This window comes from Oncorhynchus keta, chromosome 14 (assembly GCF_023373465.1).
Source record: "Oncorhynchus keta strain PuntledgeMale-10-30-2019 chromosome 14, Oket_V2, whole genome shotgun sequence".
NCBI lineage: Eukaryota > Metazoa > Chordata > Actinopteri > Salmoniformes > Salmonidae > Oncorhynchus > Oncorhynchus keta.
The window spans coordinates 25,378,454-25,404,535 of record NC_068434.1 but is presented as its reverse complement, the minus strand read 5'-3'; the positions used below and the strand labels follow the sequence as shown (position 1 = coordinate 25,404,535).

Below are 26,082 nucleotides of genomic sequence, written 5' to 3'. Positions count from 1 at the left end.
AATATTTATTGATGAATAACACATTTAAGTTTCACATAAGTCATTTTTTCCAAAGAGATTAGTTTCCTATTCTTTCAATTGCAGGTAGATCATCAGTTTTGAATCCAAAAAATCCATGTTAGCGCAGCACAAAATGGGTTAAATGTTACGTTGTTGCGGGTGGTATTATCACTCCTGAGTCCGGACTATAAAACGCGTATTTGAAGAAAGAACAAAGAATCAGAACCTATATAAGAGCCCACAAGAAGCTGCGCCGTCACTCTTCGGCCGAAAAGAGGGCTGAAGAAAGAGCTGTCCACGGGTCCAGAAGATGATGATAATGATGCAGACTTCTGTCCTATCTTGCGTCTTTACGCTGCAATGCCTCCGAAGCATGCATTGTTCGCCAGTGCCCGAAGCAATCAGGTACAAAGCGACGCCGGTGAGTGCAGAATACTTTAGTTGTATTACTTTTTCTTTGTTTGATAATATCTTTCAGCAGACACACATAGCTTGATAGTGCAATTACTGGAAGTTTCATCGGTGTTGCAAGTCACTGCCAATTATTATTAGTGCATTCCCAATTCACCTGCTATTTCAAATCATGCACACATGAGAGTGCAGAAAAGTTCTTAGTTGTGAATCCCAGTTTCCCAGGCTTTTTCGAATGTTCAGTGTGCTATACCCACACTACAGTGTGCTTTATTACAGTTATGATTATGCTTCGCCCTGGTTGACCGACACCAACCTGCTAAATGTTTAAAACCCATCTGTCAAAACAAATAATCTTGTAGATTTTATGCTCAGTATTATTAGAAGGGCTCTATGTCAATAATTACATGGAACCCAAACCGGCTGCGCGCGTGCGCTATCGTGCAATAAATATATTTTTTCCCCCCACACCAAACGCGTTCACGACACGCAGGTTAAAATAGCAAAACAAACTCTAAACCAATTACATTAATTTGGGGACAGGTCGAAAAGCATTAAACATGTATGGCTAGTTAGCTTGCTCTTGCTAGCTAATTTGTCCCATTTAGCTAGCTTGCTGTTGCTAGCTAATTTGTCCTGGGATATAAACATTGAGTTGTTATTTTACCTGAACTGGGAAAAAAATGAAAACATTTTCTTTTTAAATCAGAACTGCACAAGGTCCTCTACTCCGACAATTAATCTACACATAAAACGGCCAACTGAATCGTTTCAAGTCATTTCTCCTCCTTCCAGGCTTTTTCATCTTTGAATTTATATGGTGATCACATCTAAACTTGCATAGTTTTACCACGACTACTGGCAAAACAGTTTGTCTTTCAATCACCCACGTGGGTATAACCAATGAGGAGATGGTGCGTGGGTTCCTGCTTCTATAAACCAATGAGGAGATGGGAGAGGCAGGACTTTCAGCTCGATCTGCGTCAGAAATAGGAATGACTTCTATTTTAGCCCTTGGCATCGCAGACGCTCGTTGGCGCACGCGATGCAATAATTGAATAACATGGATTTCTACATTTATTTTGTGTTGCTTGCGCACCCGACGTGTTCGGTCTGGTCAGCATGTTAGTGTTAAGATGATGAACCTGTGCAGTGGACAAAGTGTCATATCTTTCGAAGATGCCCGATATGAAATGAGTATATTACAACATCATATTTTAAAGTGGCAATCAGCAGTTGCTACATCCATTTTTGGATTTATACAGTTGTGATATGTATCCATTGATTTTTTAAGAATATAATTTATAAATGACTTATGAGCTTAGATTAAGTTACCCAATCAAACCCTAAAATATAAGCTTGTTTCACTTGAATTTTTGTTAATAACAAAGTAAATGTAAACAAACACTATATAGCCTTAAAACATGGTTAAAACTATCATTTTGATGTCAAGGATGATCAGTCCTTGCATTCATAGCTCTGTCTATGAATTTGAGAGTGGTTACATGTTTCCAGCCCGTCCCTCAGCTTTTTACCGAAACAGGGCTGGGAGAAGCTTTATTATTATTTTTTCAATTGCTGATTTGCCCTTTAAACACTGACTCATTAATCCTAAACAAAAATATTTATCTGTCAAACACATAACCCTCCCAGGATGGGACTAAGTCTAAGCAATGTGGCATTTAGAAACTTCACAGAGCCACTGCCACAACATCAACACTGACATCTAAAAGGTTTTTATTTTCAACCTTCATACAACGTTAATTGATCTGATATGTAACATTTGTGCTGCCATGGCACAACTGAAAGTCCTGCAGGGTATGGGCGTGTGGTAAATAGAGAAGGTAATTGAGTTCTTGTCTCCGCAGGGCAGGAAACGATAATAACTGGTCTGTAAAGACATTTTGTCAACAACTCTGTGAATGAGAGGATAAAGTGGGAAGCTCCACATTGCCATTGGGGGAGTTTTATTGTCCAAATTTATGTTTTAGATTATGTATTGCTGATAACTTGCAATATTAGCCTACTGCCTCATTGACAGAGATTATCGGCTTATTGATGAAAACTGGAAAAAATGCAAACTCATTAATTTGAGAATGTCTGAGGTAGCCTACTGTAAACCAACTGTATGAAGGACCAAGTATGACAAACGTCCCCTCAATGTCATGGAGGAAAAGTTGTTAGTTTATTTTCTACTCTCTTCCTTTACCGAAATTACTTGCAGCTGCGATGGCAACATATGCAAATAATAATTAATTGTTATGTCTAGTTGTTAACTGAACTGGAAAGCATAATCTGTAGTTTTGTCAATTTGTTTCCCATTGTTGACAAAAGAGTTAGTGATTATACAAGCAGAGACAAGTTTCTCTGTATCTGGGTCAGGAAACACAGAGCCTGTTTGCTCTCACAGGGAAAATGAAGGGAAAATAATACGATGGGCTCAATGTTTGGATATCCCTTTGTGAATAAAAGCCATGTCCCTTGGTTTTTCTTCCTGTTTTGCTCCATTAGTTCTGTCCTCTGGCCAAACTGACTGCCAGACATCCATGAGACTGGAAGTGACATCAGAGATTACTAGCCTCAGTTTCCATAGCATCCACCTATTGAATTAAGTCATAGCAGGGCACAAAACCCAGTTCATGTGTGATCAGGTCATGCAAGGTGAGGGTGGCATTATCCCCCTGATTCTCTGCTTGGCAGATAGAGAATCTGGAAGCCTGAGGTCTCAGGGCAGGAAGTTTGTTTGCCAGGAAAGATAAAAGAGCACTGTAAGAACCCAGGAGATTTGCAACCTATTTTCTATTGCCTGGTGTTACTGATTGTGGCTGATGTATTGGATTAAGGAGGATAAGAAGACAGATACCAAGGCTTGTGTTGATAGTGGTGCATCTATCTTTCACCTCATCACTTGAATCTTCTATCCTGTTATAGTGAAACAGTTTGTCTGTATTTACTCAGTAGTATACATACCCTCTCCAAATCAAGACCATATCCGATGTATTGTGTAAACATTACCAAGTTGCTCCGTTTGCAGACAATGTCCTCTAGTATTGTTCCTATATGAAAGGGTTTAAGTGTCCTCCTTTTTTTTACAAATTCTTACAATAACTGACAATGCCCACATTTTATAATGTCTAGGCTTTAGGATACTTGTATACTTGTACAGACATGTTGAGTTGTGCTCTTTGAATACCACTCTGTCACTCCACTGCAGTGACTCACAGATCTTGTCATCACTGTAACCAGAAGCTAGATGTGTCCATACATGTAATGGATCCCCCTCCCAAAACACGTTGGTTCACAAACACAATGATAAAACATCCTGAGTCACCTAGAGCCCTCTTTTGGAGGGCGAACTACTTCGTAAATGGCATCTTGTGTTAACAACCCTCCAGGCAAGCTTCAATGCCATACAACTCTTCTTCCGTGGCCTCCAATTGCTCTTAAATACAAGTAAAACTAAATGCATGCTCTTCAACCGATCGCTACCTGCACCTACCCGCCTGTCCAACATCACTACTCTGGACGGCTCTGACTTAGAATACGTGGACAACTAGATTGTAAAGTGGCTGTTCCACTGGATGTCATAAGGTGTATGCACCAATTTGTAAGTCGCTCTGGATAAGAGCGTCTGCTAAATGACTTAAATGTAATGTAATGTAACTACAAATACTTAGGTGTCTGGTTAGACTGTAAACTCTCCTTCCAGACCCATATCAAACATCTCCAATCCAAAGTTAAATCTAGAATTGGCTTCCTATTTCGCAACAAAGCATCCTTCACTCATGCTGCCAAACATACCCTTGTAAAACTGACCATCCTACCAATCCTCGACTTTGGCGATGTCATTTACAAAATAGCCTCCAATACCCTACTCAACAAATTGGATGCAGTCTATCACAGTGCAATCCGTTTTGTCACCAAAGCCCCATATACTACCCACCATTGCGTCGCTTCATACTCGTCGCCAAACCCACTGGCTCCATGTCATCTACAAGACCCTGCTAGGTAAAGTCCCCCCTTATCTCAGCTTGCTGGTCACCATAGCATCTCCCACCTGTAGCACACGCTCCAGCAGGTATATCTCTCTAGTCACCCCCAAAACCAATTCTTTCTTTGGCCGCCTCTCCTTCCAGTTCTCTGCTGCCAATGACTGGAACGAACTACAAGAATCTATGAAACTGGAAACACTCATCTCCCTCACTAGCTTTAAGCACCAACTGTCAGAGCATCTTACAGATTACTGCACCTGTACATAGCCCACCTATAATTTAGCCCAAACAACTACCTCTTTCCCAACTGTATTTAATTAATTTATTTATTTTGCTCCTTTGCACCCCATTATTTTTATTTCTACTTTGCACATTCTTCCATTGCAAAACTACCATTCCAGTGTTTTACTTGCTATATTGTATTTACCTTGCCACCATGGCCTTTTTTGCCTTTACCTCCCTTCTCGCCTCATTTGCTCACATTGTATATAGACTTGTTTATACTGTATTATTGACTGTTTGTTTTACTCCATGTGTAACTCTGTGTCGTTGTATCTGTCGAACTGCTTTGCTTTATCTTGGCCAGGTCGCAATTGTAAATGAGAACTTGTTCTCAACTTGCCTACCTGGTTAAATAAAGGTGAAATAAATAAATAAATAAATCTTGCATAGTCATCAGGACAGAAGATGATGGACTGACTGTGTCTCCCAGGGCTTAGCTGAGAAACACTGTGCCAGGATATCCTCTGTCTGCTCTTAGATGATGTGGGAACACGCAAACCGGCTGCAGACAAGTCAATATTGTCTGGGGACCTCTGCTCCTCCAATAGCTCTACTACCCAGAGTGGTCATCTATGTAATGTGTCTGTGTGTAGCTGGTGAGATGAATCAGGCGCAGGACAGCAGATATGAGTAATGAAAGCAATTTTACTCAAATATATATATTTATACACGTCGTATAAATAAAAGGCCACAAATACAGACTGCAATACAATAAACAATTACTCACAAACAAACATGGGGGAACAGAGGGTAAATAATGAACAAGTAATTGGGGGATTGAAACCAGGAGTGTAAGACAATGACAAAACAAATGGATAATGAAAAGTGGATCGGCGATGGCTAGAAGGCCGGTGACGTCGACCGCCGAATACCGCCCGAACAAGGAGAGGGATCGACTTCGGCGGAAGTTGTGACAGTACCCCCCCTTGACCCGTGGCTCCAGCAGCGCGCCGACACTGACCTCGGGGACGACCCGGAGGACAAGGCGCAGGGTGATCCGGATGGAGACGGTGGAACTCCCGCAGCAACGAAGGGTCCAAGACGTCCTCCACCTGCACTGGCGGTAGGAACCTCCCCCACCTCAGACTCCTAGAGTGGACCGGCCACCACAGGCCTAAGGAGAGACACATGGAACGAGGGATTAATACGGTAATCTGGGGGAAGCTGTAACCTGTAGCATACCTCGTTCAGTCTCCTCAGGACTTTGAATGGCCCCACTAACCACGGACCCAGCGTCCGGCAGGGCAGGCGGAGGGGCAGATTTTGGGTCGAGAGCCAGACCCGATCCCTCGGTGCGAACACCAGGGCCTCACTGTGGTGGTGGTCGGCGCTCGCCTTCTGCCGCCTCCCGTTGCAGGTGCACATGGGTGGGCTCCCAGGTCTCCTCTGAGCGCTTAAACCATTCGTCCACTGCAGGGGCTTCGATCTGGTTCTGATGCCAAGGTGCCAGAACCGGCTGATACCTCAGTACGCACTGGAAGGGAGAGAGGTTAGTGGAGGAGTGGGGAAGTGAGTCCGGGGCTATCTCTGCCCAAGGGATGAACGCCACCCACTCCCCCGGCCGGTCCTGGAAATATGACCGCAGAAACCTACCCACATCCTGATTTACTCTCTCCACCTGCCCATTACTCTTGGGGTGAAAACCTGAGGTGAGGCTGACCGAGACCCCCAGACGTTACATGAACGCTCTCCAGAACCTGGACGTGAACTGATCAGAGACTATGACCTCAAGCACCCCGTAGTGCTGGAAGACGTGAGTGAACAGGGCCTCCGCAGTCTGTAGTGCCATAGGGAGACCGGGCAAAGGGAGGAGACGGCAGTACTTAGAAGGGTAGGGGTTGTAACTTCCCTCTGGGCAGGTGCCTGGGAGCCTTGCACTGGGTGCCCACTGAGCAGGAGGAAACATAAACCCTCACGTCCTTGGCCAAGGTGGACCACCAGTACTTCCCACTAAGGCAACGCACCGTCTGACCAATGCAAGGATGACCAGAGGAGGGTGACATGTGGGCCCAAGAGATCAAACGGTCGCGGAAAGCAGACGGATCGTACAGGCGCCCAGCTGGACACTGTGGGGGAGTGGGCTCTGTGCGTAACGCCCGCTCGATATCCGCATCCAGCTCCCACACCACCGGTGCCACCATGCAAGAGGCCGGAAGTATGGGAGTGTGATCCATGGATCGCTCCTCTGTGTCATACATCCGGGACAGTGCATCTGCCTTAGCATTCTGGGAACCTGGTCTGTAGGACAGAGCCCAACATGGCCCACCTTGCCTGGCGAGGATTCAGTCTCCTCGCCATCCGGATGTACTCCAGATTGCGGTGGTCAGTCCAGATGAGGAAAGGGTGTTTAGCCCCCTCAAGCCAATGTCTCCACGCCTTCAGAGCCTTGACAATAGCCAACAGCTCCCGGTCCCCCACATCATAGTTTCACTCCGCCGGGCTGAGCTTCTTCGAAAAGAAAGCACAGGGGCGGAGCTTTGGTGGCGTGCCCGAGCGCTGAGAGAGCACGGCTCCTATCTCAGCCTTGGATGCGTCCACCTTCACTATGAACACCAAAGAGGCATCAGGATGGGCCAGCACGGGAGCCGAGGGTGACCAAAAGCCCTGTCCGCCTCAGCCGACCACTGCAGTCGTACCGGTCCCCCCTTTAGCAGTGAGGTAATGGAAGCCACTACCTGACCAAAACCTTGGATAAACCTCCGGTAGTAGTTGGAAAACCCTAGAAACCGCTGCACTTCCTTTACCGTGGTGGGAGTCGGCCAATTACGCACGGCTGAAATGCGGTCACTCTCCATCTCCACCCCTGAAGTGGAAATGCGGTACTCTAGGAAGGAGACGGACTGTTGAAAGAACAGACATTTCTCATGCTCCAACAGTCGACCAAGCACCCTGCGCACCAGGGACACATGCTCTGCGCGTGTAGCGAAGTATATCAGAAAGTCGTCGATATATACACCACTACACCCTGCCCGTGCAGATCCCGGAAAATCTTGTCAACAAAGGCCTGGAAGACTGATGGAGCATTCATCAACCCGTACGGCATGACAAGGTACTCATAGTGCCCTGAGATGGTACTAAATGCCGTCTTCCACTCGGCCCCCTCCTGGATACGCAGCAGGTTGTAAGCGCTCCTGAGATCCAATTCTGTGAAGAAGCGCGCCCCGTGCATTGACTCGATCGCACTGGCTATGAGAGGCAGCGGGTAGCTGTACCTCACTGTGATCTGATTGATACCCCGATAGTCAATACACGGGCGCAGACCTCCATCCTTCTTCTTCACAAAAACAAAACTCGAGGAGGAAGGTGAAGTGGAGGGTCGAATGGGTCAACCAGGGTAGGCCCAGCACCACAGGAAACGCAGGAGAATCAATAAGGAAGAGACTGATTCTCTCCTTGTGACCCTCCTGCGTAACCATGCTTAGTGGAGCGGTGACCTCCCTAATCAGCCCTGACCCTAATGGTCGACTATCTAGGGTGTGCACAGGGAAGGGCATATCCACAAGAACAAGGGGGTCCCTAAACTATGAGCAAATGAACGGTCAATCAAATTCCCAGCGGCGCCTGAATCTACGAGTGCCTTATGCTGGGAATGCGGGGAAAACTCAGGAAATGTAATAAACACATACATGTGAGCAACAGAGGGCTCTGGGTGAGCCTGGTGCCGACTCACCTGGGTAGACACGATAGTGCCCTGCCTGCTGCCTTGACTCCCTGAGGAACTTCCCCAGCAATGTGCCCTCTGCAGTCACAGATGGTGCAGGGAATGGCCCCTTTTCCGGTCGCCCTAAGCGCAGCACCTCCCAGCTCCATGGGTGTCGGAGCGGAGGTGCTGGGGGATGGAACTGACAGGCCCCGATCCGGACGTCCGCGGGCAGCCAGCAGGGTGTCCAGACAGATGGACAGATCCACCAGAAGGTCCAACGTGAGGGTGGTGTCTCGGCAGGCCAATTCCCGACGAACGTCCTCGCGCAGACTGCATCGATCAGGGCCTTGTTGTTCCATCCCGTGCTGGCGGCCAGGGTCCGGAAATCCTGCGCGCTCCTAGTCCTCTGCCTCAGGTGGAACAAACATTCACCCACCGCTCGACCCTCAGGCGGGTGGTCGAAAATTGTGAACTCTGTGTAATGGTCCAAGGCTTTGCCTGAGAGGCAGGAGACGAGGGCGGACATGCTCTCACGTCCCGAAGAAGCCGGGTGGACGGCCGCCGGGTAGAGCTCCAGCTGGAGTAGGAACCCCTGACATCCGGCAGCCGTCCCATCATACTCCCTCGGGAGCTCAAGCGGATTCCCGCTGGGACCGGGTGAAGGAGGGGTGGACAGTGGGGCCTGTTGTAGTGGGGCTGGTGAAGGCGCTGGATGACCTCCTGCTCTCTCCCAATGATCCATCATCTGTAACATGCGATCCATGGCGGTGTTCAGACATCGCAACATGGTCCTCTACCTCCACAGGGAGGGCAACTACTCCTGCTGAATCTATTCGAAGGTGAGTAATTCTGTAATTACGTCTGTGTGTAGCTGGTGAGATGAGTCAGGCGCAGGACAGCAGATATGGGTAATGAAAGCAATTTTACTCAAATATATCACAATACACGTCAGAAGACGACACCACTGAACACCACGTGTTGGGTATACACAACATATGCACTGTAACGATCTTTATAACGAGTGGACCAAGATGCAGCGTGGTATGGTTCCATCCTCGTTATTAGCTAGTGAAACTCAAAGAAAACAATAAATTGCAAAGCTACTATAGTGCTCACAGGAAACTATACATATTCAAGATCCCACAAAGCACAAAGGGGAAATGGCTGCCTAAATATGATCCCCAATCAGAGACAACGATAAACAGCTGCCTCTGATTGGGAACCATACCAGGCCAACATAGAAATATAATTACCTAGATGACCCACCCTAGTCACACCCCGACCTAACCAACATAGAGAATAAAAAGCTCCCTATGGTCAGGGCGTGACATGCACAAATTTTAATGTGTCCAGACTGTCTGCTCAGTGGACATACATGCAGAAGAGCATATGCAGTACATGCCATAAATGTAAACAAAGACAGGCAATTTGAGGACAGTCAAAGCTTTCATAAGTTCATGGTACATTAAAGTGAACTTTGGCCATTACCCTGTTGGCAATCTGAGGGGAGGAGCTGTGCTTTCTCTCACCTCAGGGGCTAGACTGATCCTTTTGACAGATGGGAGGGAGTTATTGTCAGCAACTTGTCAACAGCACTAATTTCTCTTCTCATTTCCCTTTTTGAAATATGTTGAGTGCACACTCCTCCTGCATGTTAGCCATGCTTTACAATGCACTGTAGATAGCCCACACTCCCATTCTCATGCAGTTGGGTATACATCTTATTGCCAAACTAGATTAGAGTGCAAGCCCAAGATCCATATATTAGGGTTAAATTACAAAGTGAAATGCAGGCGGAATGACTGAGAGTTCTGCTGCCTAGTGTTTCTTCCTTGATTGGGGCACATAACTCAGGGTAAGGCCCTCTCGTTTTGAGGTCTGGAGCACATTCCACGAATCCTGCTGGGCATTGTTCCCATTATCCCACAACTCCACAACACTAAAGCCTCACAAAGCAGTAGGCTACCAGAGGGAGGACTGGCTTGACACAATGACAGAATGATTAGGACTTATGTCTGACTATCGTTCATCTAGAATACGCTACACTCTTAGAAAAATATTTGCTATCTAGAACCTTAAAGGGTTATTCGGCTGTCCCCATAGGACAGCGATCATCAACTAGATTCAGCCGCGGGACGATTTTTTCTGGAGCGGATGGTAGGAGGGCCTGAACATAATGACAAATATTTTGTAGACTGCAAATTGACCGCAAGAAGCCCAAACAGATATAATGTTAGACTAAAACATAATCATTTCAAACCTTGCTTACATTTGTATACGGTCACATGTCTCTCTATTATGCATGGGAATTCTTAAATTAAAATCACTTGGAGCTGATTTCCTGTTATTTTTACAGTCTTTTATGTCCAACAATGAAATTCCACAATGATTTTTTTTTTTTTACTCAGAAAACTTGGGGCCTAATAAAACCACCCGGCCCGCAGGCCGCCAGTTGGGGAACCCTGCCATAGGAGAACCCTTTTGGGTTCCATGTACAACCCTTTCAACAGAGGGTTCTATTTGGAACCCAAAGGGGTTCTAACTGAAACCAAAAAGGGTTCTAACCTGGAACCAAAAAGGGTTTTCCTATGGGCGCAGCAGAAGAACCCTTTTGGAACCTTTTTTTCTAAGAGTGTAGAATACGCTACATCCTCATGTTCTTAGAGCATTAAGAAATCCAATGTGTTTTACAGTAGCAGTGTCAGAGGAAATGTAAAGACATTTGTGATCATGAAGAGCACCCCAATGCTTCCTGAATTGCAAAGCTGTAAAAGGCCTTGAATTGTACAACTTCAAAAAGCCATGGAGACGCTGTGCCACTGACAGTATTTCTCCTCTCCGTAATTTATGCTTGAGGTAGGAGGTGATGAGCAAAGTCATTTCCTCTGGGTTCTGCAGGGGGGTATTTACTGTAATAGTTCCTATGTGTAATGATAACTGACAGTAAAGTAAGCTACAAGCCCACTCCAAGTCAACAAGGGAAACACTCTCTGACAGGCAATTTCTGTTTGTTTACTTATTTCCAGTTATTATTGACCTCTCATACTCCCACTCTCAGAGATACTAGCAATCATGTTAAAGGGAAACTTCACATTTTCTCAACTTCATATTCATCATCTCCAGCACCCAATATCAATATATGTGAAAATGGTGCTTTTCTATGTTTTGTAGTAAAATAGGTAGAGGAAGATAAGTGTTTCTAATGACATCATCTGTATGCATGTGAGTAGGCATTGCCTACTAATTGCCTACTAATTGTCTACTAATCTTTCTCTATCTATTTTACTACAAAACATAGGAATGCACCATTTTCACATATGTTGATGTTAGGGTGGTGCTGGAGATGATGAATGTGAAGTAGAATGTTGTTTTTTACATTTCCCTTTAAGGCAATGTCAGTGCATGTATGGATTCCAAAAAAGTGCAATGCATTGCGATACATATTTGCACCAAATCTATTGTTTTCTAATGCGTTTTAATGAAAGTTGTTCATCCTTATAAGTGACACTTTTGTAAACATGTTATCTAATAAATGTTGCTCATGATCCTGCTGTTTCAAAGGGATGGCTCCAGAGGTTTGATCTCCATGACCTAAAGAAGAGAGGAAGAGTGCCCCATCCTCAGGACACACTCAAAGACACAGCCTTGGCCATAGGAGACCCTGTAAAAGCAGCACTGGTAACTAACAACACTGAGGAGTCTAACCGCCCCCGGTGTGGCGTCCCTGACTACCCCACACTGAAGGATGTCATCTACAGGGGGAGACACAGGCAGAAACGCTTTGTCCTGTTTGGGGGGCGCTTGGAGAAAACTGACCTCACCTACAAGTAAGGATAATAATGTTATTATTGTTATTATCATTATTATGGCATAACCACACTCGTGTACATCTTGAGATGGACTTGGTCCCAACTAAGGAAATACTATTTGTATCCTGTTTTGGTGCATATTTGCCTGTGTTGGTGGGAAAGGTACTGTATGTTCAGAATCCAGTGTTACTCTATCCATCATTAGTCTCCTGTTTTGGTCATAAAGTAGCTTTTATGGTATTACTTTTCCTCCTTCTGAGACTCACTGTATGGATTGTCTGGGCTGTGCTGTCTGTCGACTGGCTGCTGCCTCTTTGTCTGTGTCTACCCTTGTTCCTCTCATTGTGGCGGTTCTTTATCAAAATGCAATGGAATTTAAGAAGTCGTTCAGAGAGAGGAGAGGGGAAGCCATGATGGGCTAATGAGACTTTACAGATGAAGTACTGGAAGGAACAGGACTATGATACACTGTTATTTTACAGAGCCTGAGGGTCTATGTAACAGCACACCTATCTGTTGATTTGATGGTTAGATATCAAATGAGAGGGAGGTTCTAGGTATGCAACAAGGCTGGTAGTCTCTGGTGTGTTTCTACAGGCTACAGACTATGGTGTGTGTGTGTGTGTGTGTGTGTGTGTGTGTGTGTGTGTGTGTGTGTGTGTGTGTGTGTGTGTGTGTGTGTGTGTGTGTGCGTGTGTGCGTGGAGTTTACGTCCTAAACAGATTTATATCTGTTTATATCTATACATCTTTCTTCCTCAGAGTGGTTCGTTTCCCCTGGCAGATGAGCGAAGAAAAAGTGCGGCGTGTCCTGCTGGAAGCCCTGAGAGTGTGGAGTGAGGTCACACCCCTGACATTCACTGAGGTCAGCAGTGGAAAGGCTGACATTGTCATTGACTTCACTAGGTACGCATGTGTGTACATTATGTGTATTCAAATGTCCGATTTTAAGTTACTGCTCAGCCAGAGCTTTCCTGATATGGATCTCTACTGTAGTTACTGGCATGGAGATAACCTGCCCTGATATGGATCTCTACTGTAGGTATTGGCATGGAGATAACCTGCCCTGATATGGATCTCTACTGTAGTTACTGGCATGGAGATAACCATGGAGATAACCTGCCCTGATATGGATCTCTACTGTAGTTACTGGCATGGAGATAACCTGCCCTGATATGGATCTCTACTGTAGTTACTGGCATGGAGATAACCTGCCCTGATATGGATCTCTACTGTAGTTACTGGCATGGAGATAACCTGCCCTGATATGGATCTCTACTGTAGTTACTGGCATGGAGATAACCTGCCCTGATATGGATCTCTACTGTAGGTATTGGCATGGAGATAACCTGCCCTGATATGGATCTCTACTGTAGTTACTGGCATGGAGATAACCTGCCCTGATATGGATCTCTACTGTAGGTATTGGCATGGAGATAACCTGCCCTGATATGGATCTCTACTGTAGTTACTGGCATGGAGATAACCTGCCCTGATATGGATCTCTACTGTAGGTATTGGCATGGAGATAACCTGCCCTGATATGGATCTCTTCTGTAGTTACTGGCATGGAGATAGCCTGCCCTCATGTGGATCTCTACTGTAGTTACTGGCATGGAGATAACCTTCCCTCATATGGATCTCTACTGTAGTTACTGGCATGGAGATAACCTGCCCTTTGACGGCCCTGGGGGCATTCTAGCCCATGCCTTCTTCCCCAAGACCCACAGGGAGGGTGACATCCATTTTGACTATGATGAGGCGTGGTCCCTTGGCAACTACATGGGTGAGTGTTTTCTTGGCAGGGACATGCAGGAAATATGGAGAGTTGATTTACATAGAGCTCTATGTAAAATGAGTAATGTCAGGAGGTATTTTCTACAGTTGTAGTGTATTATCCCTGGAGGTGTGACCCTCGCCTTGACTCTACTGCAGGCACAGACCTCCTCCAAGTGGCTGCTCATGAGTTCGGGCATGTTCTTGGCCTGCAGCACTCCCAGGAACCGGGCGCAGTGATGTCCCCCTATTACAGCTTCTCCTATCCCCTGGAGCTGAGCGAGGATGACAAGCTGGGGATCCAATACCTGTATGGCCCTCGTCCACATGTCCAGCCCCCATCTCCACCCCAACCACTGCCACAAATCACTACAGATACCAATGAGATCATTAGTAGTATTGTGAGTGTTAATCTCGCCATATTTTTCTTTGGAGGTGCTACACAGGCAGATAATCACAATATAAGACACACAATACAACTGAGATACTAGCCACACAAGAATAAACGTGATACGACAGTATGGAAATGCACTACACTCTTGGAAAAAAGGGTTTCAGAAGGATTCTTCGGCTCTCCCCAGGTACCTGGTTCCAGGTAGAACCCTTTTTGGTTCCAGGTATAACTCTTTTGGGTTCCATGTAGAACCTGCTGTGGAAAGGATTCTATATGGAAACCAAACGGGTTCTACCTGGAAATAAAAAGGGTTCTTCAAAGGGTTATCCTATGGGGACAGCTGAACAACCCTTATTGGTTCTAGATAGCACAGTTTCTTCTAAGAGTCTAGTGGTCCTCTTTCTGTCTCCAGCCTGACGCCTGCCAGACAGACTTCGATGCTGTGTCTATGATTCGCGGAGAGCTGTTTTTCTTTAAGTCACGCTATGTGTGGCGCATTCGGGAGGGACGGCTGGAGGCAGGCTACCCCGCGCTGGCATCCCGCCATTGGAGGGGGATTCCAGAGAGCATTGATGCAGCCTTTGAAGACCAATCAGGGAATATCTGGTTCTTTCAAGGTGGGTGACATAGATATTGTGCTGTGGTTAGTTATATTTTATAAGTGTAGGATTAGGTAAGCCCCAAGTTGAAAACTAACAGGTTAACATACATGTTAGGCAGACAGGCAGGAAAACAATTGCATTATAGCTTTATGAACTTTTTGGTTAGCCAGAAAAGTGTTATTCTGCAACTTTAAGTAGGTCATGTCAAGAGTGACAAGAGTGTTGAATAGGCAAGAGTTATGGAAACTATGAAAACATAGCCCAGATCCCACAGCAGGGGCATCTACTGTATCTCTCTCTCTCTCTCTCTCTCTCTCTCTCTCTCTCTCTCTCTCTCTCCTCTCTCCTCTCTCCTCTCTCTCTCTCTCTCTCTCTCTCTCTCTCTCTCGCGCTATTGCAGGTCAAAGCTACTGGGTGTTTGATGCAGAGAGACAGATCACAGGGCCAGACTCTGTGCAGAGCCTCGGCCTGTCAGTCTCCCACATCCAGGCAGCTCTGCGCTGGGGCCAGGACAACAACTACAACACCTACTTATTCAAGTCAGGCAGCTACTGGAGGTTTAGCCCCAAGGAGAACCGTGTCGACTCTATCTACCCTCGCAACATGCAGGACTGGCGCGGCATCCCCAGTGATGTCGACGCAGCCTTCAAGGACCAATATGGTAATATGAGTGAATCACCTAATCACCTCAATTTGGGAGTGAGTCCGACATTGAAAAGTTAGATCATAGGATAATTATTTAATTGTATTGATGAATAGATTTTTTCCCCCATTGACAGGCTATGCCCACTTTATCAGAGGGAGGCAGTACTGGAAGTTTGATCCTGTGGAGATGAATTCACTACAGGGTTATCCTCGCTATTTTCACATGGACTTCTTTGGTTGCAGAAATGTATGAGTATCATTAGGTGATAATTCTCTCAAGATCAAATTCAAGTCCAAGTCAAGTCCAACCATGCTCTTGTCCTTATGTTCCTTTCAAATACAACATTATAATCTTGTGCATTTTGGGGAACAATACCATTTTGCGTAACAAGACCAGAGACAAATTATTTAGGTGAAGACTTCACTTCACTTGAGTGATTTCCACAAAATGTTTGCTATTCCTCAAATATGTTTTTGTTTACTCATTATCTTAACACTGAATGGACTAGATCCTTTTTTCTTCTCAGGAAAACACAAATTCAAATGTTTCCTCAGAGTTTGGACTTCATGTGCAGCTATATAGTTGTATTTATTTGTTGCTGGGTTGGGTTTTACTCTCTGGTGCTATCTAGAACCTTAAAGGGTTCTTTGGCTGTCCCCATAGGAGGACCCTTTGAAGGACCCTTGTTGGTTCCAGGTAGAACCCATTTGGTTCCAAGTAGAACCATTTTGGATTCAATGTAGAACCCTTTGCAAGAGTGTACGGTCAGAAGAGGCGTTGGTAAAGACCGTGGGCTGAGAAGACAGTGCCATCTGCAGGAGGTTAGTAACTATATCGTGTTGTCTAATTTACTCAAGAGATGTTGCAGTTTGTTTTCTTCTTAAAGGGAAATATGTTTAAGGCACTGCAATTTTCTATTAAGTCTTTTTTTTCTTTTTACTAATTAAGGTGCTAAATCTGGAAATCACTGACAATCAGGGACGCTTTTTGTCCTCTAAAGTTATGAACACTTACTCACAGTCTTACTTGTCACATTTATGTTCATTCTACGATAGCTGTACTTAATTCAATAATGGTCCATCCATGGTGCTCTCAGTCAGTCCAAAGGGATGGAATGTTCCATCCTTGGTGCTGCATGATGTGAATCTAATCCATGATGATAACTTACTTTTTGGAAGGGCCATTCATTGCATTTTGTAAGTGCAGGGCACTGATATGTTTGTTCTTCTTAGCCAGGATGCAGCCTGAGATCCTCTGGTAGGGCACTATTGACCATTCCAAAATCTGGTGTAGGTTGAAAACGAAAGGAGAGGGACCCTAGCCTTTGAAATGGTCTGCCAGAGGAGACCAGGCTGCAGATTCAGTGGCTCTTTTTAAATCCCTGCTGAAGACAGACTTTTATAAAGATGCTTTTAATGTACGATTTAAATGATTTTAATTAGCTATTCTTTCTTTGTTTCTTTGTTAGTACTTTTATTTTATGATGTGAAGCACTTTGTTACCTGTATTGAAAAGCGCTGTACAAATAAAGTTATTATTAGTATTAGTATTATTATATCTGCTTTATTGTAAAATATGTATTTGTGATATTTTTGTCATTGTTTGACAGCCAATAGCCGCAGCCTGGCAGATCTCTTCTAAAGTTTTGGGTGTTGACTATAGAGCTCAGAATCATTTCAAGACATAATTGTCCTTTAATTAAAATAGCCATCATCTGTTCTGATTACATATCTTTATGTTTTAACATGTTTTTCTACTCAAATGCCACATTTACTATGCAAATACAAAAATATTAATCATGTACTGTGTTTTGGTACAAATAAAATATTTAAGCTTGAGTACATTGTCCATTTTTGTGAATCAGATAAATAAATAAATGGATAGATATCTAGTCTGATTGGCTAATATAAGTAGGGGCGTGCCATATTATAATGTAGCTTTCGTGTTGCTCTGTTAAAGGTGCATCGCTGTTGCACCCGGACCTAATGGTTCAACAAATGTATTAAGCGTCATAGGCAAAAACGAGTTTATTCTGACCATGGCTCACAGCTTCACTCAAGAATATTTCCAGATTCCTTCCGTTACCAGAGCGTACACTACAGCTTGCGTTTTGACTACAGCAGCGGTGGTAAGCGACTGACGAGTGGCATCTATTTTTCAGCAGGCTTGCAGTAAACAGCTCGCCGACTGTGCACTGGTTGTTTTAGGCGTGTTTGGTTAGAGAAATAATATATACATACTCAAAGATGAGAGAACACATTTTCACTATACGTTATTTAAAGGTATACCATATTGAAACAGTGTAACTGTTTCTGATGATTAATTCATACATTCAATGTATTATCTTTCTTTGGGGTTGCAGCAATTGGAGGTAATCACCCCATTTCAGCTTTATTTCAACCCAGACCTTATCATTAGAAGATACCAGGTAAGAGAGAACCTCTATTAATAAACACAATGTATACCTCATACTTAATTGGATAGTAAACACAAATTACAACGTTATACATTCGGGTTCCTTACTCTCTAAGCAGTCTACACTCTTAGAAAAAAGGAGCTATCTAGGGTAAAAGGGTTCTTAGGCTGTCCACATGATAGCCCTTTTACTTCCAGTTAGAATCTTTCTGGGGTCCATGTATAAATCCCTTTCCACAGAGGGTTCTACCTGGAACCAAAAGGGTTATCCTATGGGGACAGCCTAATAACCCTTTTGGGACCCCTTTTTCTAAGAGTGCATAGACAAGGTATGACAGCAATCTGTGTTTTGGATTAGTTTCCCTGTCATAATTTATCCATAGACTACTTACAGGATAAGGAAACCAATGTGAACTTTTGTAATTTGGGTGAACTATCCATTTAATATTACTTGCGTTTTCCCTCTCTGTTTTTCAGATATGGCGGCTGATCACCAACTTCCTCTTTTTCGGATCACTTGGATTCAGTTTTTTGTTCAACATCATCTTTCTGTATCTTTTGTCTGGACATCTTAAAAGAAATACTATTCATCTAAAACTCCATTTAGTTTTTAGTCATCCTGAAGTCAAAACAAATGCAATGTTCCTAATTAATTTGTGAACCCCTGGCTCCCTCTTACCCATGTCTATTGTTTTTGAGTTATTGCGGTTCCTTTCCTTTACCAGACAAACAGGTATCGTTATTGTCGTATGCTGGAGGAAGGGTCTTTCCGAGGCCGCACTGCAGATTTCGTATATATGTTCCTGTTTGGGGGTGTCCTCATGACTGTATCCTTTACATTAGAACTGACACAATGTACCCAATGCACCGCGGTATTCAAGTAAAAAATGGCATCCAGCAGTTCCCTGTTCCATCACAGCTGTAGCCATACTGTGCATTCCTGAAGAATAATATATTGTAGTCTCCAGTTAATAACCTTCTATTGTGTAATGTTCTAGGTCAAATTGTATTAGTATGTTTTTGTATTGTGATAGGCAGCAATACATTTTATGGGTTGCCATGTGTTTTCAGCAAAGATAAATTACTATTCACCTGGTTTAATCTCAGGTTGGCATAGTAAAGGTGTAGCTAATGTTTCCACTGGTGTCTTTAACTTGAAGGTTTACACAGCTGTTTGGCCTCTTTGCCAACCTATTCTTCCTGGGCCAGGCATTCACCATCATGCTGGTGTATGTGTGGAGTAGAAGGAATCCTTACATACGCATGAACTTCTTCGGCCTTCTGAACTTCCAGGCACCGTTTCTGCCCTGGGTGCTCATGGGATTCTCATTGCTGCTTGGCAATTCCATTGTCGTTGACCTTCTAGGTACAGTATGTTATGTGTCTCACACATACCCTGAGATGGCAGTGAGGAACAATATGGGTTTCCCCCTACTTTAACCAAGCTGCCAGTCGTCTACAGTGTTTATCTCTTGTATCTACAGAGCATAGGCTCAAATGTGTCCAGACAAACAATAAGGATGTGTCCCCCTGGACATTGTTATAGTTCCTGTATGTTTAACAATGTCAGTAATTGCCAGCCCTATTTATTTTGTGAAGTCATGTCACTGTAAATGCTACTGGTTTGCTCCTCCACCTCAGGAATCGGTGTAGGACACATCTACTACTTTCTGGAAGACGTGTTTCCAAACCAGCCTGGAGGCAGGAAGCTGCTGATGACACCAGAACTTCTGTGAGTATCAATATCACTAGTGGTGTTGACTAGTGACTCTGCCCTTTTCTCAAGTTAAATTTGGGCTCTGGGCCCTCAAAGTATCCCTCAGTGTCTGATGTTTCAAAGCAATGTCAGTTGATGCACATTGCACATGTTGTTGTTGCAGTCGAACCGTTTTTGATACCCAAGAGGAAGACCCCAGCTACTTCCCACTCCCTGAGGAGCAGGCTGGAGAGTTTTGGCAGGACCAAGGTGGAGACGGAGGGGAGCCCAATGACCAGGGGCAGTAGCATGGGGACCATCTAACCCCATATAAACCCAAGATATACTCCCAGCCCCACCGAAGAAACCAGGAGCCACCCAGCTGTGGATAGAGGGTTTACTCCTCAGAGGGATGTGGATGAAGAGCGCAGCAACGTACCATCTGTACAGTTCAGTGTGTCCACTGGGAGCCACCGTAGTGAGTTTGTTGCAGACTTCTTTCACCGAGTGTTAACTAGAAATGTCAAATGCAATCAGAGGCCAATGAGCATTGCAACCTTTCCATCACCACATGCATTTCTGGCTGTGGTACTAATGGCACACAACCATTTGCCATTTCAAACAGAATCACACCTTTTTAAATACAGGTGCAAACAAAATTCTTGCCTCGTCTTTGTTATTGACCTGCTGCTCGACTCATTCATAAATTTGCCGACTATCTGGAATCCTGTTACCGAGGGAACCTGCACCGTCTGCACTTTCCAACTATTGCCTTTGTGGGTGAAGCACTGCTGCCAAATAGAAATGGCTTAGCACACCACCAACAACTGGGTTGTGCCGGGTGTTGTAAGCATGAACAAAGCATGCAAAACAGCCCAACAACTATAATAAGGCGGCAAACTTATTTTTACTTCCTAAATTAGTTTAATAACCTTTCATTTGGTTGTATGGTCACTATAATATAATTTACAAAGACATAACACTTATCAAAAGCAATCAAGATCATTTCACTTTTATTTTTGTAAGAATTATTCAAATGTACAAAAAGACAACAAATATAACATAACAGAATATATTGTCTGAGTTTTCCTGTGTTTTTTCACTCCTCTGTGGGTGGGTAGAAGAGTCAGTCGTCGAAGTGGGAACAGGTTCACCACACAGGGGGAGGGAGCACATTGTAGGGGGTGTTTGTGGTGGAGCTTTGCTCAAATAAACACATGGAGGGGACGTAGGCTGTGTAGAGAGCTGAGGTGATCGGTGAAGAGGAGGACCTGCTCTGGTAAACAGGCTGAAGCAATGCCTGTGTTAATGCTGTTAGCATAGCAAGTCCCAACACTCTCGTACTTCATCAAATGGCCTACTGTCGGTCTTGTTGAAGGAGTAAGACATTCCGCTTGCATCAACTACCATGTGTTTGCCAGTCGTCTCATGCGCCTGCAATGTAAATTTACACGGAGAGTCAATATCAGTAACGACACAAACACATTTTATTGAATGAATAGAAGCTAGGTGGATAGTTCCATTTATCAAACTTTTCATTTAGACAGGCAGCCCAAATCTGATCTTTTGCTCACTAATTGGTCAATGACAAGAAGCTGCCGCATGGGGAAAATTGTTCTCGTTTCAGCTTGTTCTTGATACCATGTCTTGTTTTGACTGGATGTCTATGCTAATATGGCTAAAATTAGCTAGCGAGCTAACCAACAACTGTAACGATGTATTTGAGAGACAAGTGCTCATTATTGAAAATATTAATTTACAAATATTGGAAACAAAATATAGTTTACATGTCAACAATCTAATCCCACCCCGTCTGTTTTGCCACGGTTTTGTTGCTAAACAACCAACCCGTCTATAGATCATGAAGTATATTTTTAGGACAGTAGTCCAACGCAGCACCACCCACCGAGTGTTTCTATCCTGGTCCCTGATCTTCTTCTCCATCTCTGCATCTGTCAGTGTCTCCAGCAGTGGGCACCACTGGTCAGCTTCACCTGTGTTCCGGATGGCTATCTCTACCGTGGGCAGCGGGTTCTCACTGCACGGAGACAAAGAGCCACAACAAATTACTTGCACCACCATGAGACACAGCCAAACAGGAAAATAGCATGTTGCTGAAAGGGATATTTTAGGATAGGAGCCCAGCAGAAGCAGAGGTCAGTGTTACTGTCTGGGGAGTTACTTTTCACCCAATTCATACATTGCTTCACAAACAGACTCTACAAAGTCAAGAACGTCTATTACATTTCACCCAAATACAAAAACTATTGGAGATCAGTCCTCTTAACAGCTCCACTTTGAGTATTTGCTTTACATACAGTACTCATTCAAGGGGTTCTTTATTTTTTACATTGTAAAATAAGTGAAGACCTCAACTATGAAATAACACATATGGAATCATGTAGTAACCCAAAAAAGTGTTAAAGATAGAATATATTTTGATATGTTTAAGATTCTTCAAAGTAGCCACCCTTTGCCTTGACAGCTTTGCACACTCTTGGCATTCTCTCAACCAGCTTCATGATGAATGCTTTTCCAACAATCTTGAAGGAGTGCCCACATATGCTGAGCACTTGTTGGCTGGTTTTCCTTCACTCTGCGGTCCAACTCATCCCAAATCATCTCAATTTGGTTGAGGTCAGGTGATAGTGGAGGCCAGGTCATCTGATGCAGCACTCCATCACTCTCCTTCTTGGTCAAATAGCCCTTACACAGCCTAGAGGTGTGTTGGGTCATTGTCCTGTTGAAAAACAAAATGATAGTCCCACTAAGCCCAAACCAGATGGGATGGTGTTTGCTGCAGAATGCTATGATAGCCATGCTGGATAAGTGTGCCTTGAATTCTAAATAAATCACTGACAGTGTCACCAGCAAAGCACCATCACACCTCCTCCATGCTTCACGGTGGGACCTACACATGCGGAGATCATCCGCTCACCTACTCTGCGTCTCACAAAGTCACGGTGGTTGGAACCAAAAATCTCAAATTTGGACTCATCAGACCAAAGGACAGATTTCCACCGATCTAATGTCCATTGCTCGTGTTTCTTGGCCCAAGCAAGTCTCTTCTTACTGATGTCCTTTAGTAGTGGTTTCTTTGCAGTCATTTGACCATGAAGGCCTGACTCACACTGTCTCCTCTGAACAGTTGATGTTCAGATGTGTCTGATACTTGAACTCTGAAGCATTTATTTGGGCTTCAATCTGAGGTGCAGTTATTCTATTGAACATCTCCTCTACAGCAAAGGTAACTCTGGGTCTTCCTTTCCTGTGGCAGTCCTCATGAGAGCCAGTTTCATCATAGTGCTTGATGGTTTTTGCGATTCCACTTGAAGAAACTTTCAAATGTCTTGAAATTTTCCGTATTGACTGACCTTCATGGCTTAATGATGGACTGTCATTTCTCTTTGCTTATTTGAGTTGTTCTTGCCATAATATGTACTTGGTCTTTACCAAATAGGGCTATGTTCTGTATACCACCCCTACCTTGGGTGGCTACATTGAAGAACCTCAAAAATAAAATATTTAGATTTATTTAACACTTTTTGGTTACTACATTATTCCATGTTATTTCATAGTTTTAATGTCTTCACTATTATTCTACAATGTGGAAAATAGTAAAAATAAAGAAAAACCCTTGAATGAGTAGGTGTGTTCAAACTTTTGACTGGTACTGTATGTTAGAGACCCGTTCCGTATAGACCCAGTTGGATCCAAACCCGGTCCGATCCCAGCGAGGGAAAGAGCATAAAAGACCATTTTTAAGCTACTTCATCATCCGGAGCTGAGCAATTAGATACCTTCTAACTTATTTTGCCACACACGGAGGCTCTATGACTTATGATTGGTGGACAAAACAAGCTACACGCCACTCGTGAAAAGCAAGATCAACAACAAATATAATTCTATCTTTCTTTACTGCAGCAGCTGCGTCAAGGTCTGTACGGGTCCTTAAGGGGAAACACGTTATGATTGTCACGGGTCTCAGGTATGTGTAATTATATCAGATTCGACCCAGACCTGTGAGAAAATGTAGAATTTGGGTCCCGGATCGGGTCTTGGGTGTGAAGACCAATCTGTATATATTACCTGAAAGCGTATGTCCTCTGGTGCCAACTAAGTTGTCCTCGGATGCTGTAAGCAATGGTGGTGACAAACTCTCCCCCTAGGCCCAGCTCCGAGCACAGTTTCAGGGCAAACTTCTCTGGGGAGTTCTCCCTTTCTGACATATCCCACTCAAACTGGTCCACGAGCGAGATGTTTCCAACGTGGATGTTTAGCTTATGGTAAAGATAAGAAATCATGTTTTAACTAATCAGTTGAAGGTCCATTGTGTGATTTCAGATAGAAATGCGAGTTATAGATCTGCCATTCTCATTGAAAGCAAGTCTGATACGCGGCATGACCTTTGTGTGATATTTCTATGATTCCCCTCTGTAAGTTTTATATTAGCTTCTTTATACTTTTTTTTTTTTTTTTTTTTACATCGGGTTCAAACAGATAAATACAATATTTTTGGTTATTCAAAATATATTTCACAGCAGTTTAGATGGTACAATGATTTTCTACACTATACATTTATTGTGTCAAACTAAAATCAGGTGAACGTTTGAATATTTTTGAAACCAGGAAATGGTGGTGCTATTTCTACAAATTGCACCTTTTAATTATCAGACACAGTCTAAGTTCTGTAACTCTGGTCTCACCACATTGTTGCACACACAGTAAGTTAACATAACAATCTTGGTTGTACCTTGACGATGACCCTCTGGTCAGTCTGTTCATCCAGGATGCTGTCTGTGGGATAGGACTCTATCTGCTGGCGGATGGCTGAGGCGATGGCCGGGACAAAGGCCAAGGGGTTCAGGTCCAGGTCGTCACACAGGATCTCCGCAAACATTTCAGGAGTCATGAGCTTCTCTGAGGAACAACAGCATGTATGACATGAGAACTTGAACTAGGACTGAGAAGAAAAGGTGGTTGGGCAGAAGATGACAAGAATGTTGTCATGTTTAAATAATTTTGTTCTAGAAAACTGACAGAGCTACAATGCAATCCTACCGTTCATATTCCAGGTGAAAGCATCCCTAAGCTTCTGCCCCTCTATCTCCATGTCCAGTCGGATTGGAACCAGAACCTCAGACTGGGTGGCATTCTCATGGATCACTGCAGGATCATGGTCATCAAAACTGTGCATGGGAGAGAGAACAGTACACATTTGAAAAATTGTTTCAAACAGTTTTGTTTACATTATGATTGACTATGATAGGCCTTTACATCAGAGTTCATCTGTTCTGACAGCGGTTTAGGTTTGAATCAGGCTCACCAGAGCGGGAAGGTCCTCTTCTTGTCTCGCCCTAAGCGGCTGCGGTTGATAGTGGTGGAGCAGGGGACAGCATCCAGATGATGAGAGCTGTTGGGTAGCGTGGGGACCCACTGACTATTCCGCTTACCCTTCTGCTCCCTGTTTTCAAGACCAGACACAGTGACACATGAAGACAATATAACAAGATTTATTGACTACAATACCTAGACCATCAAGGACCAGGCAAAACATTTATGAGAGAATGCTGATGACAATACCTGAGGTAAGCTGGGGGCTCTGTGCTGATGGAGATAGCTTTGTACTTCTCATCGTTTCCTTCGAAGATCTCCTCTACCTCTGATGCCTTCAGAAGGGTCACACTGGTAGCTAAGGTTGTGTAACCATGATCTGATAGAAGTGAAGAAAATGTTTAACAATTAACCACATTACAAGAGTATGCCTTCGTTATCCCATGTTATCGTTTCATGGTAATTAACTAGGTAAGTTACTAACCGTGTGATGATTCCACTATTTTCTTCCGCTCCTCCACTGATGCCAGTTTCCTCCATAGTGATGGGTATCTCTTATACAAGGAACCTCTGAACATACGCAGGTAATTTCCTACCTAAAATCAAAAACGGCAAATTGAGAAAACGTAAGGGCTTACTAGCTATAGCTAACTTACGAGGGTAGCATCTGTTACAGTTATCGACAAGCTAGCTACTGTTAGCTGCTATCTCTCGCCTCGGCTAGTTGCTAATGTTCCCTCCGGTAATTATCAAGCAAACGCACCAAAACGTAGTAACTAACGTTGGTTATACTATAGCTAAATTACATTAAATGACTCATCTTCAAATATACTATAACCAAAGAAAATACTAACCTCTGACCCAATCATATAATAATCCCCATCTTCTTCAAGCTGAAATTTGACAGGTTTTTGTCCAAATGTCTTACTAAGCGCCATATTGGAAATGTAACAACAAAGATCAGCGCGGATGAGCATGCGCATTGTGTAAAAAACTAACTGGCGCTGTGAAATGACGTCAGTATAATGGCTTCCTTATCTAACTTCCTTTGCTCGTCTCCTTTCCTTCGTGGCCAGTCTGAAG

At 44.0% G+C, this 26,082-nt stretch overlaps 2 protein-coding genes and 1 long non-coding RNA gene across 3 annotated transcripts; 1 reads left to right on the top strand and 2 right to left on the bottom strand.

Moving 5' to 3' along the window:
* The first annotated feature begins 145 nt into the window (after nucleotides 1-145).
* LOC118393063 (stromelysin-3) lies at nucleotides 146-20,738 on the top strand. Its single transcript, XM_052460751.1, has 16 exons — nucleotides 146-421; nucleotides 11,890-12,155; nucleotides 12,899-13,042; nucleotides 13,789-13,922; nucleotides 14,072-14,313; nucleotides 14,719-14,923; nucleotides 15,309-15,569; nucleotides 15,688-15,800; nucleotides 16,218-16,318; nucleotides 17,514-17,682; nucleotides 17,917-17,982; nucleotides 18,447-18,520; nucleotides 18,703-18,796; nucleotides 19,140-19,335; nucleotides 19,611-19,701; nucleotides 19,850-20,738. Exons 1-16 carry the CDS (start codon nucleotides 311-313, stop codon nucleotides 19,971-19,973), a joined length of 2,391 nt encoding a protein of 796 aa, XP_052316711.1. The 5' UTR covers nucleotides 146-310; the 3' UTR covers nucleotides 19,974-20,738.
* LOC127907245 (uncharacterized) lies at nucleotides 13,111-13,661 on the bottom strand. The gene is made up of 3 exons (XR_008063884.1): nucleotides 13,532-13,661; nucleotides 13,256-13,393; nucleotides 13,111-13,197 (listed from the first exon to the last, which is right to left on the bottom strand). It is a non-coding gene; the product is annotated as an uncharacterized LOC127907245 (long non-coding RNA).
* Nucleotides 20,662-26,008, bottom strand: LOC118393061 (SWI/SNF-related matrix-associated actin-dependent regulator of chromatin subfamily B member 1). The gene is made up of 9 exons (XM_035785307.2): nucleotides 25,854-26,008; nucleotides 25,484-25,595; nucleotides 25,249-25,378; nucleotides 24,992-25,129; nucleotides 24,727-24,854; nucleotides 24,419-24,585; nucleotides 23,755-23,945; nucleotides 21,572-21,703; nucleotides 20,662-21,099 (listed from the first exon to the last, which is right to left on the bottom strand). Exons 1-9 carry the CDS (start codon nucleotides 25,980-25,982, stop codon nucleotides 21,069-21,071), a joined length of 1,158 nt encoding a protein of 385 aa, XP_035641200.1. The 5' UTR covers nucleotides 25,983-26,008; the 3' UTR covers nucleotides 20,662-21,068.
* Nucleotides 26,009-26,082: the final 74 nt, after the last annotated feature.

Excerpts from the sequence above, each read along its gene's own strand:
- LOC118393063 (XM_052460751.1), top strand. The coding sequence starts at position 311 with ATGATGATAATGATGCAGACTTCTGTCCTATCTTGCGTCTTTACGCTG. Across the intron at positions 422-11,889 it reads TCAGGTACAAAGCGACGCCG|GGATGGCTCCAGAGGTTTGA; the intron begins GTGAGTGCAGAA and ends GCTGTTTCAAAG. Across the intron at positions 12,156-12,898 it reads AAAACTGACCTCACCTACAA|AGTGGTTCGTTTCCCCTGGC; the intron begins GTAAGGATAATA and ends TTTCTTCCTCAG.
- LOC118393061 (XM_035785307.2), bottom strand. The coding sequence starts at position 25,982 with ATGCGCATGCTCATCCGCGCTGATCTTTGTTGTTACATTTCCAATATG. Across the intron at positions 24,586-24,726 it reads TTTCACCTGGAATATGAACG|AGAAGCTCATGACTCCTGAA; the intron begins GTAGGATTGCAT and ends GTTGTTCCTCAG. Across the intron at positions 21,704-23,754 it reads CAGAGGACATACGCTTTCAG|TGAGAACCCGCTGCCCACGG; the intron begins GTAATATATACA and ends GTCTCCGTGCAG.